Source organism: Arachis stenosperma, chromosome 4 (assembly GCF_014773155.1).
Source record: "Arachis stenosperma cultivar V10309 chromosome 4, arast.V10309.gnm1.PFL2, whole genome shotgun sequence".
NCBI lineage: Eukaryota > Viridiplantae > Streptophyta > Magnoliopsida > Fabales > Fabaceae > Arachis > Arachis stenosperma.
This window is the reverse complement of record NC_080380.1, coordinates 4877050-4894708: the sequence shown is the minus strand read 5'-3', so window position 1 is coordinate 4894708 and position 17659 is coordinate 4877050. Positions and strand designations below refer to the sequence as shown.

General features: G+C 31.4%; 3 protein-coding genes across 3 annotated transcripts; 2 read left to right on the top strand and 1 right to left on the bottom strand.

Moving 5' to 3' along the window:
• On the top strand, window positions 1-3720 carry LOC130976284 (uncharacterized). The gene is made up of 6 exons (XM_057901106.1): window positions 1-297; window positions 857-1093; window positions 1490-1601; window positions 1681-1855; window positions 2402-2642; window positions 3113-3720. The coding sequence occupies exons 1-6, from the start codon at window positions 123-125 to the stop codon at window positions 3409-3411; spliced, it is 1239 nt and encodes a 412-aa protein (XP_057757089.1). The 5' UTR covers window positions 1-122; the 3' UTR covers window positions 3412-3720.
• Window positions 3721-4600: 880 nt separating this feature from the next.
• Window positions 4601-7439, top strand: LOC130973648 (pentatricopeptide repeat-containing protein At5g19020, mitochondrial-like). Its single transcript, XM_057898267.1, has one exon. The coding sequence runs from the start codon at window positions 4760-4762 to the stop codon at window positions 6863-6865; it is 2106 nt and encodes a 701-aa protein (XP_057754250.1). The 5' UTR covers window positions 4601-4759; the 3' UTR covers window positions 6866-7439.
• A 4933-nt stretch (window positions 7440-12372) lies between these two features.
• Window positions 12373-14050, bottom strand: LOC130973325 (uncharacterized). Its single transcript, XM_057897803.1, has one exon. It carries the CDS (start codon window positions 13936-13938, stop codon window positions 12994-12996), a length of 945 nt encoding a protein of 314 aa, XP_057753786.1. The 5' UTR covers window positions 13939-14050; the 3' UTR covers window positions 12373-12993.
• Between the last annotated feature and the right edge of the window lie 3609 nt (window positions 14051-17659).

Genomic DNA, 17659 nt, shown 5'->3' with positions numbered 1-17659 from the left:
AGAACACATTAACACAGTACGAAGCTATCTTCCAGTCTTCTCCAATTTTGGTTTTCGTTGGTTCCCTGAAACTCGTTCAAAGTTGAAGACTTGAAGGTCCTTTCTTTCTGAATCACAAAACGATGTCGTGTTGCGTATCTTGTTGCGCGTCCCTAACATGCGGACTCTGCAGCTCCGTTGCTTCTGGAATCTCCCAGAAATCTGCTAGGATCGGTTACTGTGGTCTCTTTGGTGCCTCTCTCATCCTTTCATGGATTCTCAGAGAAGTTGGTGCTCCTCTTTTGGAGAAACTCCCCTGTCAGTAATTCTTTCTCCATTAAAAGATTCTAACTTTACTTCTTGCCATACTTTCCCTTTCAAATCTTCTTGTTGTTTTGTGAACTGTTTTTAATATAAATCGGTTAGTTTTATGCATCTGCACCAAATATCTGTGTGCGATATAGATAGGATTGAATGGCATTGGCATAGTTTGATGTATTGTTGTTGTTGTTGTTGTTGACTTGTTGCTTGGTGGTTTTTGGGAAATGGAATAGTTGAAGTTTTGGTGTTGAATTTGCATTTGCCTTTGGGGGAAGCCTCATTTATTAGTATCTTGTTTGTATTTATGATTTTCAAGTTATTAGAGGAAAGTTTGGAATTCTGCTAGGTTTGGAGCATGTAGAAACAGATTACTTACTATTGTTTACCAATATAATCACTTTCTGTTAAATTGTTGATGCTTTCTTGAGCTTCAACTTTCCAGTGCCGGGAATTAGTGATCATTCAAACTTAGGGAATTTTTTTCCCTGTACATGTGTTTAATCTTTTTCTGTCCCCCCCCCCCCCCCCTGTTTTGTTGTATATATGATGGTTACAGGGATAGATTCTTCTGATGCTCAGACAAAGGAATGGTATCAAATACAAGCAGTTCTTCGAGTGAGCTTGGGGAATTGCTTATTTTTTAGTATTCTAGCGCTTATAATGATTGGTGTGAAGGACCAGAATGATAGGCGTGATTCCTGGCACCATGGTGGATGGACTGTGAAAATGGTGATATGGCTTTTGCTCGTGATTCTTTCATTTTTCCTTCCAGATGTCATAATATTAGCATATGGTAAGTTATCTAACCTCACTCTTTAGCTTTTTATTCCTTTTCATGATTGTTTAGAGTCTGAAGTAGGAAGTGTATTGCTATTCTGACTTATGAACTTAGTTTTTTGTACCATTATATGGTGTAGACTTTGGAAATGCCTCATGGTTAGTTTAGGGAAGAAATGAATTTAACATCCCTTTTTCCTTACTGCTTGCTATAATCACTATATATAAATGAATGTTCTATAACTTTATTGTCGCACGTTAATCTATTGTCAGTAATCTGTTTTATTTTAGTGTTTTATCTTCTTTTTTTATTGTGTGATGATATACTGGTGTCTATTTGTATACTGTCCGATATGCCAACAGATGCATGAGATGGCTGCTTTCTGACATGTGCTTACTTGCAATATTGCAGGGTTTATATCTAAATTTGGGGCTGGCTTTTTCTTATTGATCCAAGTGATTCTCTTACTTGACTTTACACACACTTGGAATGATGCATGGGTTGCAAAAGATGAGCAGAAATGGTATGCTGAAATTTTTTTTGCATAGTTTTTCCCATGGATTTCTATTTACCATTGTATCTTAATAAGTTAGATTTTTTAGGTACATTGCTTTACTTGCTGTGTCAATCACATGCTATATTGGAGCCTATGTACTATCAGGAATTCTTTTCATCTGGTTCGACCCTTCTGGATATGATTGTGGCCTCAATGTCTTCTTTCTCGTCATGACCATGATCCTTGCATTTGTATTTGCAGTAATTGCTTTACATCCTCAGGTAAAGAATATAACTATGTGTAAGTTATTGAAGCTCCATTATGTGGGAGAACATCTTAGGGCCTTGTAGTTTTCAATACTATTTTCTGAATTAGAATTTTTTTGTTGAACAATAGATGATAAAGTTGTTCCATGATATAGTTCTTGTCAAGAATGCAAAAGATATATGATTATGTTTTTGGCTTTCTAGTTTCTGCCATTTTGTTGAGAGTCCTTTGTCTCAAGTTTAGCAGATCACATCATTTTTCTTTGTTAGTTAAGGTCGTCTGAAAGAGCCTTCTTTTAATGAATGCTACATGTCTTACTGTTTTCTCGGACTCATTTCATATGAGCCATATTTGAATGACTTGATTTGCAATGCCATTAGCAGATTTTCTGCTCTAACTCTGTTATCCCATCATCAATTTAGCTCATGTAATGGTGCTGGGAATTCTCAAGAGTTTGATTAATCAAATTAGGTTGATTACTTAGTTTTACTCCATGTAACCTCGTGCTGTCATTCTTTTATTTTGCACAAAAATATTCAATAATGGGAGTGTGAAATCAGGTGAATGGAAGCTTGCTGCCTGCATCTGTGATTTCCCTTTACTGTGCCTATGTGTGCTACACGGGTCTTTCTAGTGAACCTCATGACTATGAATGCAATGGTCTCAACAAGTCCAGAGCTGTCAGCACAGGCACCCTTGTTCTTGGCATGCTAACAACTGTGTTATCCGTCTTGTATTCTGCTGTTCGTGCTGGATCTTCAACTGCACTTTTAGCATCTCCACCATCTTCACCAAAATCTGGTAATATTTATAATCTCTTTATCATAGGAAATTTGTGAGCATGTGTTGGGGATTTTCATTAATTTAGTCTACTCTTAGGATTCTGAAATACAAACTTCTTTTCAAAAATGAAATCAATTCCTTTATAGAACCCATTTAGTAAACCAAATTATGACCTTAGCAACCTATGTTGGCTTTGATTTAAGAGAATGACTTCTTGAAAGTAAATGAGAGCCTGTTTGTTTTTCAAAACATTTTTTTTCTGTTTTTACATTTTCTTATGAAAAACTTCTGAAAGACAGGAAATAGAATGGATTAAGGCAGTAGTTTTTTTAATATTGATAATAGAAAACGAAAACAGGAAAGCGAAACCAAAATAAATCCTAAACTTTTCTCTTCAAATAGCCCTATTACTATTTATTGTAATTGGAATGATAATATGTTTCTAGTAAGTCTCATTTCTCAAGTACTTGCATGTTATTTTTTTTCAGGTGGGAATAAACCTCTTCTTGAAGCAGAACTTGAAGAAGGAAAATCAAAGAAGGGAGAGGAGAAGGAATCAAAGCCAGTTAGTTATTCCTACTCATTCTTCCACCTCATATTTGCGCTTGCTAGTATGTACTCTGCCATGCTTCTCTCTGGGTGGACCAGCACATCCGACAGCTCTGATCTCATTGATGTTGGCTGGACATCAGTGTGGGTGCGGATCGGCACGGAGTGGGCCACTGCTGGATTGTACATTTGGACTCTCTTGGCTCCTTTCCTCTTCCCTGATCGAGAGTTTGCTTAAAACATAAGAATTACTACTATGCTTGTGGATTCTTATTATATGATATGTTTGACAGATTCCATGTCAATGTAGAGTGTGTTGAGTGTTGATAAAGGGTAAGGTGTGTGTATATATTATCACCTATTAATGTGAAGACAAAATACACTCTAAGGTCTATGTGGTACATAAGGTTCAATGAATAAGAGTTCAGGTAGTACTATTTTTTCATGGCTCTAAACTATTTAATTTGCATACACGCTCAGTGCTGTAAAAATATTATCTTATATAGATATTAGTACATCAATAAAATTGTTTAGTTTCTTGTGTGTAGCGGTGAATATACACATGTTTAGTTTAGTTGTACGCAATAGTTATGTAAACTAAATCCGTGAACAAAATCTAAAATTTGTTAAAGCTCAGTTTGTACTGTTCTATCATGTATCTGTTGAACATATACATAACAACATGTGCTTCACTCAATGCCAATTTGAAACTTCCTTTCTTTGTCGTGAATGAGTGCCCTGAATCATGAGAGTAAAAGTGTAAAATAATAAGGACATAACATAGTGTGTGATTGTGATAATGATTATATAGTCTGAGTATTTTGTTTTGGAATATTTTGGCTCTCTTAACAGTGCAAAGTTGTTGTATCAAAGATTCTTTGGGTGAACTTCTAAAAAAAAATTTTTTCAAGTTATTTTTTTTAAAAAATCTTATAAAAAAGTAAAAGTAATTTTATGTTTAGATATTTCGTACAAAAAGAACTTTCTATTTATTAATTATGTTTGGGTATAACAATATAAAAGTATTTTTTTGTTTATTTATTACATGAAAAATATATTTTTTTAACGAAAAAAGATATTTTAAAAAAAGATGTAAATTACAACTTTTCGAAAAAGATGTTTTTTTATTTTTCTAATATTTTTACCTTTATTACTAGAAATTTGCTAAACACGCTAAAAAATAAAAAATATATTTCTTCATTAAAAAAAGATATTTTTTTATCAAAATAATGACGCCCAAACAAGCACTCAATCCAAAACTCCAAAGATAAACACAGAATCAAACAGTTTATTCCTTTCATGCCATTCGACAAAGATTTATGCTCTATTGTGCAAAAATTTTCACGCAAAAACCCATTTTCCCCAGCAATGGACGACCTTTTTTATACATAATGATCCAACGGCTAAAAGTTAAAAGAAAAAAACTTTTCTCTTTCATTTAAACTCCAAAAAAAGCAGTTTTTGAAACCCCAAATCAGGTGCCACTCTTTCTTCTCTTTGGCGGCGAAACAACAATCAATCGTCAATGTTTCTGTCTCTAAGACCTTAACAAGAAAATTGCAGAGGAAGATCCAATTTTGAGTTTAATGTTTCACCTCCTGTGGGTCTTCAATTCTAAGAATCTCAGACTAAAATTCTTCCCTCAAACACTTAAATGGGTTTCCACTTCAGCCACCAAACCCCCTCCTTCAGAAGACCCACAACACTTCATTAGTATTTTCTTCAATGCAAGACAAAACCACAACCACTACGAATGCGAGCTTGCACTTGTTTCCGCTCTCAAGTGTTGTTCCTCATTCTCCGCCGCTCCTTTGGGCCGCCAGTTCCATTCCTTGGTCGTCAAACTCGGATTCCATTCCAACACCTTCATTCGTAACAGCTTGATCAGCATGTACTCTAAATGCGGCTCCTTATTCGATGCCCAGTTGCTCTTTAAGGCTTGTCCTACGTTGGACCCTGTTTCTTGTAATATCATGGTGTCTGGGTACATGAGAGCTAGCCAAATTGGCTGTGCCCGCCAACTGTTTGACGTAATGCCTGGTAAAGGTTTTGTATCCTATACCACCATGATAATGGGTCTTGTTAAAAATGGTTGCTTTGGGGATGCCCTTGAGGTTTTTAAGGACATGATGGATCACAGTGTGGTCCCTAATGAGGTCACTTTGGTGAATGTAGTGTCTGCTTGCTTACATTTTGGTGAGATATGGAACTGCCGGATGGTTCACGCATTGATTATTAAGTTGGTTGTTGAGGGGCAGGTAGTTGTCTCGACTAATTTGATGCATGCTTATTGTGGTTGTTTGGGTTTAGGGGAAGCGAGGAGGCTGTTTGATGAGATGCCTGAGCCTAATTTGGTGTCCTGGAATGTGATTTTGAATGGGTATTCAAAGGCGGGGCATCTTGAGATAACCAAGGAGTTGTTTGAGAGGATTCCTGATAAGGATGTTGTTTCTTGGGGGACGATGATCGATTGTTGCATCCAAACAACTTGTTTGCATGAAGCTTTGGTGATGTATCGTGCAATGCTTCAGAATGGAATAGGGCCTAATGAAGTCATGGTTGTGAATTTGGTTTCAGCATGTGGTCGTGAGACAGCAGTCAGTGAAGGTCGGCAATTGCATGGAACAGTTGTTAAGAAAGGATTTGACTGTTACAATTTCATACAGACTACGATCATCTATTTTTATTCATCTTGTGGGATGATGGACCTTGCCAATTTACAATTTGAAGTGGGTGTAAAGGATCACCTAAAATCATGGAATGCTCTTATTGCTGGATTCATAAAAAATAAAATGATGGAGCAGGCAAGGCAAATCTTTGAAGAGTTGCCCGAAAGAGACGTATTTTCGTGGAGTACAATGATTGCTGGCTATGCACAAACTGAACAACCAAGAGTGGCTCTTGATCTCTTCCACAAAATGATAGCTAGTGGGGTCAAACCAAATGAAGTTACCATGGTGGGTGTATTTTCCGCAATTGCCACTCTAGGTGCATTGAATGAAGGAAGATGGGCCCATGAGTACACTACTAGTGAATGCATTCCTTTGAATGGCAATTTATGTGCAGCCATGATTGACATGTATGCAAAATGTGGGAGCATCAACACCGCCTTACGATTTTTCAATCAGATTCGAGACATTGTGTCTACCGTGTCTGCATGGAATGCAATTATATGTGGATTAGCATCACACGGACATGCAAGTATGTGCCTAGAGGTTTTTTCTGATTTGCATAGGTATGGTATTAAGCCCAATCCAATTACATTTATAGGAGTCCTTAGTGCTTGTTGTCATGCTGGGCTGGTGGATCATGGGCGGAGAATATTTCGAAGCATGAAGAGTGTATATAATGTCGAACCAGATATCAAGCATTATGGCTGTATGGTTGATCTCCTCGGAAGAGCTGGGTTATTAGAAGAAGCTGAAGAACTAATAAGGAGCATGCCAATAGAGGCTGACGTCGTAATATGGGGAACTTTATTAGCAGCATGCAGAACTCACGGAAATGTAGATATTGGAGAGAGGGCTGCACAGAGCTTAGCCGGGGTGGCACCATCTCATGGTGGAGGTAAAGTTCTCCTATCGAACATATACGCAGATGCAGGAAGGTGGGAAGATGTATCATTGGTAAGAAGAGTATTGTGGAGTCAGAGAATGGAAAGAATGCCTGGGTTCAGTGGTGTTGTAAGATAGTTAAAGAAATTTCCATACACATTGTTTTTGCTAATTTATCCAATGAATATGCTGAACTTTTCAGTAGGTTTTCCTTTTAGAAATCATCACTGAGCCGTTTTTATATATTGTCTAGAGCTCCTTAACAATTTTGATTCAAGTATATATTTATATATGAGCATCAAAATAATATTTTCTTTTACTTCAAGTTCATTGCAAATTTACTTTGTAATTTGTAACTTTGGAACCTAGAAAGAGTTTAAGGGGAATTAGGAACAGTAGATTACTTTTTTTCCCCACTGTTGGAAGTTAAAACATGATAAGATTGCTAATACAAACCAAGGTGGACCAACTTCTTGCAAGATGTTGTGTATAGAAATGCTTTTAACGATGAAGGTTTAGGTATAGTTCTCTCTGATACTTAGGCCCCAACCAGAGGAAAAGTTTAAAAGTAAAATGATCGCTTTTCATGCCCTTTGATAATTTATATGGTGATGTAAAATTTTATCCCTTGTCCATGTATTCTATATCAACGATTGTCTTTCACTCCTTTGGTACATTCACATGATTGTATTAATAATTTAATATACAATCAATGATCATATACATTGGATGGTGAATGTGATTTGAACACTAATGGACTGAGATTGAGCTTCCCATGAATCTTGTTTTGTTGCTTCAAAATCCTGTAGTTGCAGAATCATTGGAGTTGATACACGAAACGATCACATTCTCTTACCATTGCTCCTTCATCCATCCGATAGTCCTCATTTGCTGTATCAGCTTGATAAATCAGAGGTACCAAAATTTTAATTTCGAAATCATGCTGATAGCTCTTGATGTTATTTATGTGTTCCCTTTCTTACTATCCATATTGCTCCGGACTTTTCTATTTCATTTGCATTCTTCTAGAAATATTGATTGCATAACGTAGATAGTGTTCACATAACTCTGTTTTTTCTTCATTCATTGGTAGTCCAGCTTTGAATGCTAATGGATGGACTGGTATTGAATTTCACTCCTACCCTGTTCTGTTGTTTCATCAATCATGCTGATGCAGAATCACTAGAGTCAATACATCAAACATTCAAACTGTGACATTTCCTTTCAACTGCTCTTCATTAGGCTACTAGTTTGCTTTGTTGGTTGATAAATCAACAAGATATGATGATAGAACGAGATAAAACATGAGGTAAAGGAGATAAGGAGTGAAATCTCCTTTATTTTTTAGACTTTGGATGCCTATAATTAGACAAATCATGGTAGAGACACCTTTAGGTGGCTAGATATGTTATTTTCAAATAACAATACTCAGGTGGATTCTTTTCTTTGTGATAACTTTTCCTTTTGAGCAGAATAAAAAAATGACATCTATGCGCAAAGTCTGGTACAAAATTGTGAGAACACCCTTGCCCCACATTTTAAGAAGATTAAAATTGCAGATTGAGGCATAGTTTAGTGCTATATTTGCAAGCTTCTGCCTTTGCTTATACAGTTACATCTGATCTGTGACATTGCAAGTAGTTTAGTTTGTATCACAATTTACAAAGAGGATCATTGGTAGTGTGAGATATAGTTTATCAAAGGACATTTTTATGCCACGAAAATTCATTGACTAAAGAACATAAAGGAGAGTTAGATGGACCATTATAAATGGTGAAAAGTTTAGGAATGAGTAAGGGTGAATAAAGCTGATTATAAATGCTGTGAAAAGGACTAATGCTTGGAAAGTTGTAACTAAAAAGAAGTTTCAAAAGGACTAATTTGTTTTTGAGTATAATCTTTACTTAGTTATTAAGAATGTGAATTTGGATGCTTTTGTACCTTATTCGTTAGAGCTGTTATGGTTGTTGGCATGTGCATGAAAACATCATTGTCAATTTGGTAAATGAGGCGTGAGTAGGGATGGAAATGGGGCGGTTTCTTCCTTATAATAACCAATATAGAATCCGTTCTGCTCTTACTCGCATGTAATAAAAAATTGAATCCTAACCCGTTCGTCCTTATAATTATTAAAATTCAATAAATAAAATAAAATTTTAAAATTTATATAACTATCATCATATAAATAATATTAATTAAAATAAAAATTTAAAAATAATATAATATTATTAACCATTTTATTAATTATTTTACATATATTATATTTTCAACAGATTGATGTTAGTAATATGAACATAGGCAACGTTTGGTTTGAGAGACATAGACACTGAGACATAAATATAGTGGTACACAGTAACACATGTCTGCTGTTTGGTTTAGTGAGACACAGATTTTCGAAGGACACGGAAGGATACGAATGGACACAGAGACATTAAATTTGTGCACCTCTAATTTGGTGAGACACTAAGACACAACTTGTGAGACACTAATTTTTTACTCTTTTACCCTTATTGAAATTTTAAAATTTGTCCTCTTATCTCCCCAAACCTTTCTTTTTCCTCTTCCTCTTTTAGATTCTATAACTAAATTTATCTTTCTATTTTCATAAAAAAAATTGTACATTTAATTTTTATTTATTTAAATTTTGATTAATCTTTGATAAATTCTGAGCTTTAATTTTTTATTTTTTTCAAAATATATATATATATATATATATATATATATATATATATTTAATATTTGAATGATAATTTAATATGATATTAGAAGAAATAAAAAATATTAAAAGAAATAAAAATTTAATGGTGATGACATGTAGTGTTTGGAATAATGGATGTACAGTAATAATAGTAAAACTTCTAATAGAATGAAGGGTAATTCAGTCTTTTTAAAATATGTGTGTTTTATTCTTTATTTTTACTAAACACAATACATAGACACAAATATTTTATATCCATGTTTTTAATATTTATGTCTTTGTGTCTATGTCTCATCATATACATCAACCAAACGGAACCCTAAGGAATTCATTGACACTATGAAGACACAATGTTCATTTATTGTTGCTTTTTACGTAATAATATTCAGATTTGAGGTTTTCTTAATGCAATAAGTTTTGAATCCCTCACACAGATTCAATTTGTTTAAAACTTATTTCATTTCATTAAGAAAAAGAAGTTTGGTACTATCTAGTTTACATTGTCATTCCGGGTCCACACTAATACTTTTGCTTGTATGATTTTTGAGATAGTTTTGTTAGCATGTTAATATTATAATAATAAAAATTTTGCATTCATAAATAAACTTTATTCTTAAAAAAGTTCTTGTTGCTTATAATTCAATTATTACGTGTTATCACAATTAGGTTGCTTTTCCTTTTTGCCCTCTCTAGTAGCTAAACTAATAGCTAAATTGTTATAAGGATTATTCTAGTATACTATGTTACAGTAATTATAATATTTTAAAAAATATTATTAAAATTAAAATAATATTTTTTTATTATTAAATAATATTATTTTAAAAAATATTATTAAAACATAAAAAAATATAATTTTAATTTTAATAATACTTACATAATTATCGTAATATAATTATACTAGAATCTACTCTGTTACAAGGATAATCAATAATAAAGCAAAAGAATGATATGTGTTAGCCAAGTGTTATATATGTTTTGGAATAGGAACACATAATTTGGATTAATATATATTTTCATGTATCACTATATTTTCCAATCCCTTAAATTAAATATCCAAAAGAATATAAAGGTTTCGTGACTTAACTAAAAGTGAAAGTAAAAGAATACATATACTAATTAGAATAATTCAAGCTAATAATTAATTTCATAGTAAGAAATTAATTAAAGTAAAGAATTCATTGGTTAGTACAAATCGTTAGTAATGATTTGTTTATTATAAAAAAATATTTTTTAAATCATTCGTAACGATTTTATCTAACAATTGTCTTTTATTAAAATTGTTATATCTTCTAATATTAGACTCTCCCATATTAATATATTACATTAAAATAATATAATATTAACGTAAAATACACTTAACATTTTAATATAAAAAAATTGCGCCCTTGTGACCCCATCATCCTCGTACATATCTCTACAAACGAATCCACTTGACCACTTCCTTTTTTTTTCTTTACCTAATTTTTTTTTCTACTTAGAGATTTTATATTAATATATTTTGTATCAAATCAACCAATTATTATACATCAACGCCGTAAATTAGCTATCTATATAAGAATATACAAGAGTAATATTCATAATTATTAAATTTTGTAAATAATATAATTAAATTGAAATTATATTATGATTAAAATCCAAATAGAAATATAAAAATACAATGGTTGTTATACGGTATTCATAAAATTTTAATTATTTTATTAAAAATTTGACTATTCTAATATGAAAATTAATTATTTTAATAGATAATTAGTATTAAAACATATATAATATATAGAAATATAGTGACTAATTTCATAATTGATTTAGTATTTATAGAATATTTTTCGTATCTAATAATATATCATTATAGTTTTTATTTTAACTACAATTAAATGGAATATATAGACTCCAATTAATTTTTATCTATTATTAATTATTAGAAAGGATGTGAATTGATACAAATTCATTTTCTCTAACATTCCGAAATTTGTTCATCTTGTATACGTCAATTAATTCCTTTACCTCTCTTCTCCTTAGTCATTTACTTATGAACAGTTAACTAATTACTTTGGTACTAGGCTAAGGGACAACAAAAATTCTAAAATATTTTAAAGTTTAGATAAATGTCACTATCAAACAAATCAACGTAACTTAATTACTTTTTTAATGATCACATTATTTAGAGTGATGTGATCTGCTTCATATATATATTTATTAGCGGATATAACTTTATTTTTTTAATGCTAATTCTCATTTTTTAAACTTTATTTCTTTTTAATTCCCTTTTCAAAGACGAAAACGCCCCTACATATAATTAATTATCTTAATATATACAAATGTCTCCATATAATAATGCGAAGCATATATTATAAGGCGATAAAAAAAACTAAAACCATGGGTTCACTGCCTAAGGTTTCTTCCACAAATACAAACCCATTTGCTACCATTCTCAAACTGCCAAAAAAGTACAAATTAAATTAAGAATAAATTATTATTTATATTTATAAAAAATATAAATGTTGACAAATATATTTATATAAGAATAAAATGATAATTATAATTACGGAAGATAATTTTTGTATATCAAAAATATTTAGATATTGGTTATATAATTAGTCTATTAGAATATTTTTAATATACAAAAATTATTTTGTAGATATAATTATCGTTTTATTTCTATATAAATACATTTATAATTTATCAGCGTTTATATTTTTTATGATACAAATGGCAGTTTATTTTTAAATTAAATGCGAGCAAAATGATATTCATATACCCAAGAAAAAAGAACATAATACAACAAATCAAATACTGTTGGCCATAAGTGATAACCCATATAAATCAATAGAGGAAATTTCTTTGATATTTCCACGGAATACGTACATGTATATATACTGATAATACTTTAGCAATCATCATCATCAAGACACAAACCATCAAATCAAATAAATGTCACCCTCTAAAAAAATATATAGACGTGTATGTAACATTGTAATCCACACGCACAAGTTTAATTAAGCCAATCACATTAATTTCACTTGGCTTAATTAATTTAATCTCTTTTCCCCAATGCCGGGGAAAAGAAAAACTAAAACAAACATTGTATTGCTGTACCATGAACCAACCCACCTAACCACTAATTACAACGTCACCCAAAATTTACACTTGTTTTATATCTCCACATAATATATAGGCTTTAAGTTAACAACATATATTTCAATTAATTAACAAACTAGCCACCAATTAAAAAATTTATATGATGTTAACTTAAAGTTGTAGATGATAAAAACTCAAATGCAGTTAATTTTATATAAAATTAATAGTTAAAAATTGTTAAATAATAATTTAATCAAATCTATTAAATCATTTAACAATTTATAGGTATTAACTTTACGTAAAAATAATCGAACCTCAATTTTTATCATAAATAAAAATAAAATGAATGGAGTTTGACGTATTTTGGGACCACAAACCTAAGTAATCCTTCATAGTTTAATTTGCTAGCTTCATGTCTCAATATTGCTGCTGTTGCGGCTTATTACAGCAGTTGACTGTGACGGCAATTTACAGCCATGTATTTCAAACCTTATTACCTTTCAATGTCAAGCGATGAATACGGCTTTCCGACATGGATGAACCTCATGAGGTTCCCAACTATGTTCTTCTTTGGAGTCTCAAGATCTTGGCTTGACTCGTCTTCTTCCTCCTCCTCTTCCTCATTCATGGTAGGAAAATATTCGATTTTTTTGTAAAATTTGACCAAAACTATGTACAGCGACACCGCGAAAACGGTGACAACAATGAAGAACCAGCTGAACTGGATGGTCACAAGAGAGTTGGCGCGATAAAGTGACATGTCATCACGACACCTAACTACCTTGTGACCCTCCTCGAGATTCATAAAGCATCCTTTCGGAATAAGACCTGGGGTCCACAACATGAACCCCATGGTCATAAGCCATATTCCCTGAAAGAATATGCTAATGGAACGCACGAAACTTACTAAAAAGTTTCGTTGCATTCCAATCCCCAAAAGGGTACTTAATAAAGAAATAAGGACAAGAAGTTGCAAGAGCATGTGGTATTGACCCTCCGGGCCCATGTGGTCCGCAGAGTGGAGGTGGAAGAGGAGGAGTTGTTGACCAAAGGCTATGGCTCCAATCAACTGAGTAATGCTATGTTGAGATTGGATGTTGAGTTTGTCGAGGACGATGGCGAAGGCGGCGTAGACAAAGAAGGTCATGGAGATGGAGGAGTGCTCGAAATTGTGGAGGTGGTTGGAGGGAATGGTGCCGTCAGGGTCGAAGGGTTGGTGGCGGTCGGGGCCGATGAAGAGCTCCATGGATATGGAAGCAGTGCAGCCAAACATGATGAGGAAGAGCTCAAGGTACTTGGAGCTTGAAGTTGGGAACCATGGTGGAGAAGTGTAGTTGTTGGGGTTAATGGCATGGAGCTTGATGTGGTTGAAGAGATGCCATAAACCTATTAGCATGAACCCAAAACCTGGTGCTACATGTCCCACCAAAGTTCCCATGTTAGCTTTTTTTGTGTCTTCTATGTGTTTGTGTTTATGTTTATGAGAGGAAAAAGAAAAAAGTTTTAGGAGGGAAAAAAGAAGGGTGCTATGGAGAGTTCTCTGGAGAGGGATAAGGTGGTTATAACTTATAAGTGAATTGAATTGAGATGTTTAAATTGATGACATGGCTTTGGTTTCCTTGGAGTGTGTCCAGAGGGTTCTCTAGGGTCAAATAGTTAATTTAATTTACATGAGAGGGTTTTTTTTTATTGATTTTGAAGTCCAACTTTGGTGGCTTGAAGAATAAGCAGGTTTTTTATTCATTAATTATATTTCCAATTTGTGACGAAAATGAGTGAATAATGTGAGTCACATTATGTGAGATAGGGCTGACTTTCTAGATGAAAGTAATAGAATTTGTGTGTGCTTATCCCTTAACCATTCTGTTTTTCTAGACTAAAGGGTAGTTAGGGTAAAATTAGTTGTTGTCACATATAATTTTATTCTAGAGACTTGTCTAATAAGACTCAAATTCAAAAGGATAATAAGTGTCTTATTTTACTAGCTATTATGAGTGGTCTAATAAAAAGGTTAAATTATTCATTATTTACCCAATAAAAAAGCTTAAACAATAATATATAGGTATATATAATAGTGAAAACTTAAATGAAGTTGACTTCACGTGAAGTTGATACCTGAAAATCGTTAGATGATTTGACTGATTTAACTAAATTTTCATCTAACATTTCTTATATATCAACTTCACGTGAAGTCGACTTCACCTGAAATTCCACCATATATAATACTATTCTTAATGTACAGATAAATTAGTTACGTTGATGTACTATTTTCCATTGGCATGTTTGATTAAGAAAGAGTGACAATGTATATAAAGTGATAAAATCACACTTGTATCACTGTATGTTTAGACAAGATCTTACAATGAGAAAAGAATAGTACGCATCATTAATAATTACTTCTAAAATAAACTTTAACAATGTTAAAATCAAAGAAATATAATATATAACACTACTACGACAAATGTATTTTTTTATATTGGTTATGTAAATAATTATTTAAAAATTAAATATAATTATATTAATTATGTAAAGTATTTTACATTTTTATTATATTAAAATTAATTTTTTTATAATATTTAATCTTGTACTACTCTTTTCACGTTTTCATTTCTTCTACGAAACTGCCAGTTGCTAATTTAAGACGAAGACACGTATATATTTTATTATTTCTGTCCTTATCCATGTATACTATTTTATAACTATTACTACGTTCAAGAATTGCTAATTCAATTAACCTTCAATTAAAAATAACTTTTTCTTTTTCCCCTTTTTTTTTTTGCCAAATATAAAATTTTCTAACAAAATAGAAGTATAACCAAAACAGTCCCTTCAACTATCTACGTGAGAAAAACAGCAGTAGTTAATAATAAATAGGTTTACATGTAAAAAAAAATTATAAGATTTATAAAGGTTCCAATTGTGCAAATTTATGGAATAATGATAATATAGAATTATATAAAAATAGGATTAAATTTAATTAACATCCCTGATGGTTAGTTAATCATTTTTTTTTGTCTTTTGGTCAGGAATCAAAATGTTTATTTATAAGTTTATTTATTTTTCCAAATATAACTTGAAAGGCCACTAAGGCTGCATGGAATTGCCAGAAGTTCACCAACTTTTTGTTGTTCTTCTTGTCTTTGTATACACAAGCCCATCATCAACTACGCAATATAAGATCACAAATCTCTCCATAAATTTTTAAATTTGTTTACTTTATTATTATTTAAATTTGCACAACAAGATCTGACTTCATTCTTGGCGGCTTTGTAATAAATGACGTCCAATTAAATTATTTATTTATCAAAATACTACACTAAAATTAGCCACTAAAATTAACCATCAATATTGTTAAAATATAATTAGAATCAATTAGTATTATTTAATATATTTGAATATTTATTATAGGAGATTATGTCTTTATTATTACGATTCTCTTAGTACCTATAAATATCTTTTTATATTGTATCATTGTACATAACTTGAACAGACAACTTGAGTAGACAATTTGAATACAGTTAATAATACACAAATTTTTTTTCCTATTTAGTCTCTTATTTCTAACAAATATATTTGTATATAAATACGTATGTAGTTTAATTTATTTTTAATATATATTTATATTTTAATATATATTTTATATTAGTAACTGACTTTAATAGTTAATTTTAGTGTACATGTAACATAATTTTTTATTTATTTGTTTTTCGAATTAGCTAGTTTAATTTTGTTACAATACAATGATTTGACTTAAAAAAATATAATTTTCTGAAACAACTAAAGCTAACAAAATTATACGTGTAGTTACATTGTTGGTTAGCATGAAATAAGCTGAAGAATTTTTTGAAATGCGACTTAAAGATGAGCAGAGAAGTTTATTGAATTATTATTCGTTGATAGGTTTTGTGCTATCAAATATTTGACTGAAAATAAATGACAAAATATTAAGAATAAAAAAGTAGATATTGCAAAAATTAGTAATAACTAGATTAAAAACTATAAAAAAATAGACTAATTTTAATTTTTTTAATTATTGATGGTAATATCAAAAATAATTATAATTTAATTTTTTGTTTTGTTATCTAATCACTTTACTTTTTAGCTTTTTCACTTTATTATGTTAAACTTTTTTATTTCAAAAAAATATATATACGTGTATTTATTATGTCTAAACTATATTATATATCTTTCTTGAATCCTTCTTGGTGGCTTGTATTTGGCGCTAGAATATTAAGTATTACTTTCATACTCTTAACTCGATTTGCCAACAGAATGAATTACTCAAGTGTATTAGTTGGGAAGCTAACTAGCTAGTTAAGGCTCCTACATTATACACGTGACACACGCTTAGAGTATTAGATTAGAAACAGCAGCACCAAACAATAGGGAGAATTAGAGACACCTTTTTAACCAATCCATTAGCTTAGAATATTGAGATTTAATTTTGGTGACGATGATCCAAGATGATAGAAACAAAAAGAATGTATTTACATACATAATCTCGTAATAATTTCCACGGTATTATTATCTGTAATTTTTTTATTATCAATTTAAACACGTGATTAAGAAAAAAATTACTTGCAAGAGATTTCTAGATGGCATGAAGATTTTAGTATACGTCAATAATTTTGTAGCCAAGTGATAAAGCCGAAGTTCTTAGCGGTTAGCGAAAAAATAAAGAATCCACAGGAAGCTTCCTCCATCACTCCGGTCCAAACTATTTTAACCCGGCCCATGAATTTGTACTAATTTGTGGAGACCGAAGTTTAATCGTAACAACGACAAAAAAAAAAAAAAGAAAAGAAAAGGAAGGGGTTTTTTAATCATGACCGAAAGTGACACATGTTTATATCGCAGAAAAACACGAGGAGCCAATAAAATATATGTACAATGCGTACAATAGAGATTTAGAAAATATTAGAGATAAAATTATTGATGTTATCTTTTTCTATTAGCTAAAGCTTTTAGAATGAGTGGTATCATAACATAGTATTAAATCTCTAAATTCAAAAGGTTAAGAGTTCAATTTTTGGTGAACCTCAAAATTAATTTAAGTTTTTGGAGAAATGTTTATTTTCCCTGATACTCGAATAATTATTCTAAATAGTATGAGAGATATTCATTTTATAACTCAATAGCCTCGAATGGTTATTTTAAAT

What these genes read in the sequence shown, in the direction of transcription:
- LOC130976284 (XM_057901106.1), top strand. Translation starts at nt 123, where the DNA reads ATGTCGTGTTGCGTATCTTGTTGCGCGTCCCTAACATGCGGACTCTGC. An exon ending in TCTTTTGGAGAAACTCCCCT is followed by an intron (nt 298 to 856) that starts GTCAGTAATTCT and finishes TGATGGTTACAG; the next exon opens with GGATAGATTCTTCTGATGCT. An exon ending in GCAAAAGATGAGCAGAAATG is followed by an intron (nt 1,602 to 1,680) that starts GTATGCTGAAAT and finishes TAGATTTTTTAG; the next exon opens with GTACATTGCTTTACTTGCTG.
- LOC130973648 (XM_057898267.1), top strand. Translation starts at nt 4,760, where the DNA reads ATGTTTCACCTCCTGTGGGTCTTCAATTCTAAGAATCTCAGACTAAAA.
- LOC130973325 (XM_057897803.1), bottom strand. Translation starts at nt 13,938, where the DNA reads ATGGGAACTTTGGTGGGACATGTAGCACCAGGTTTTGGGTTCATGCTA.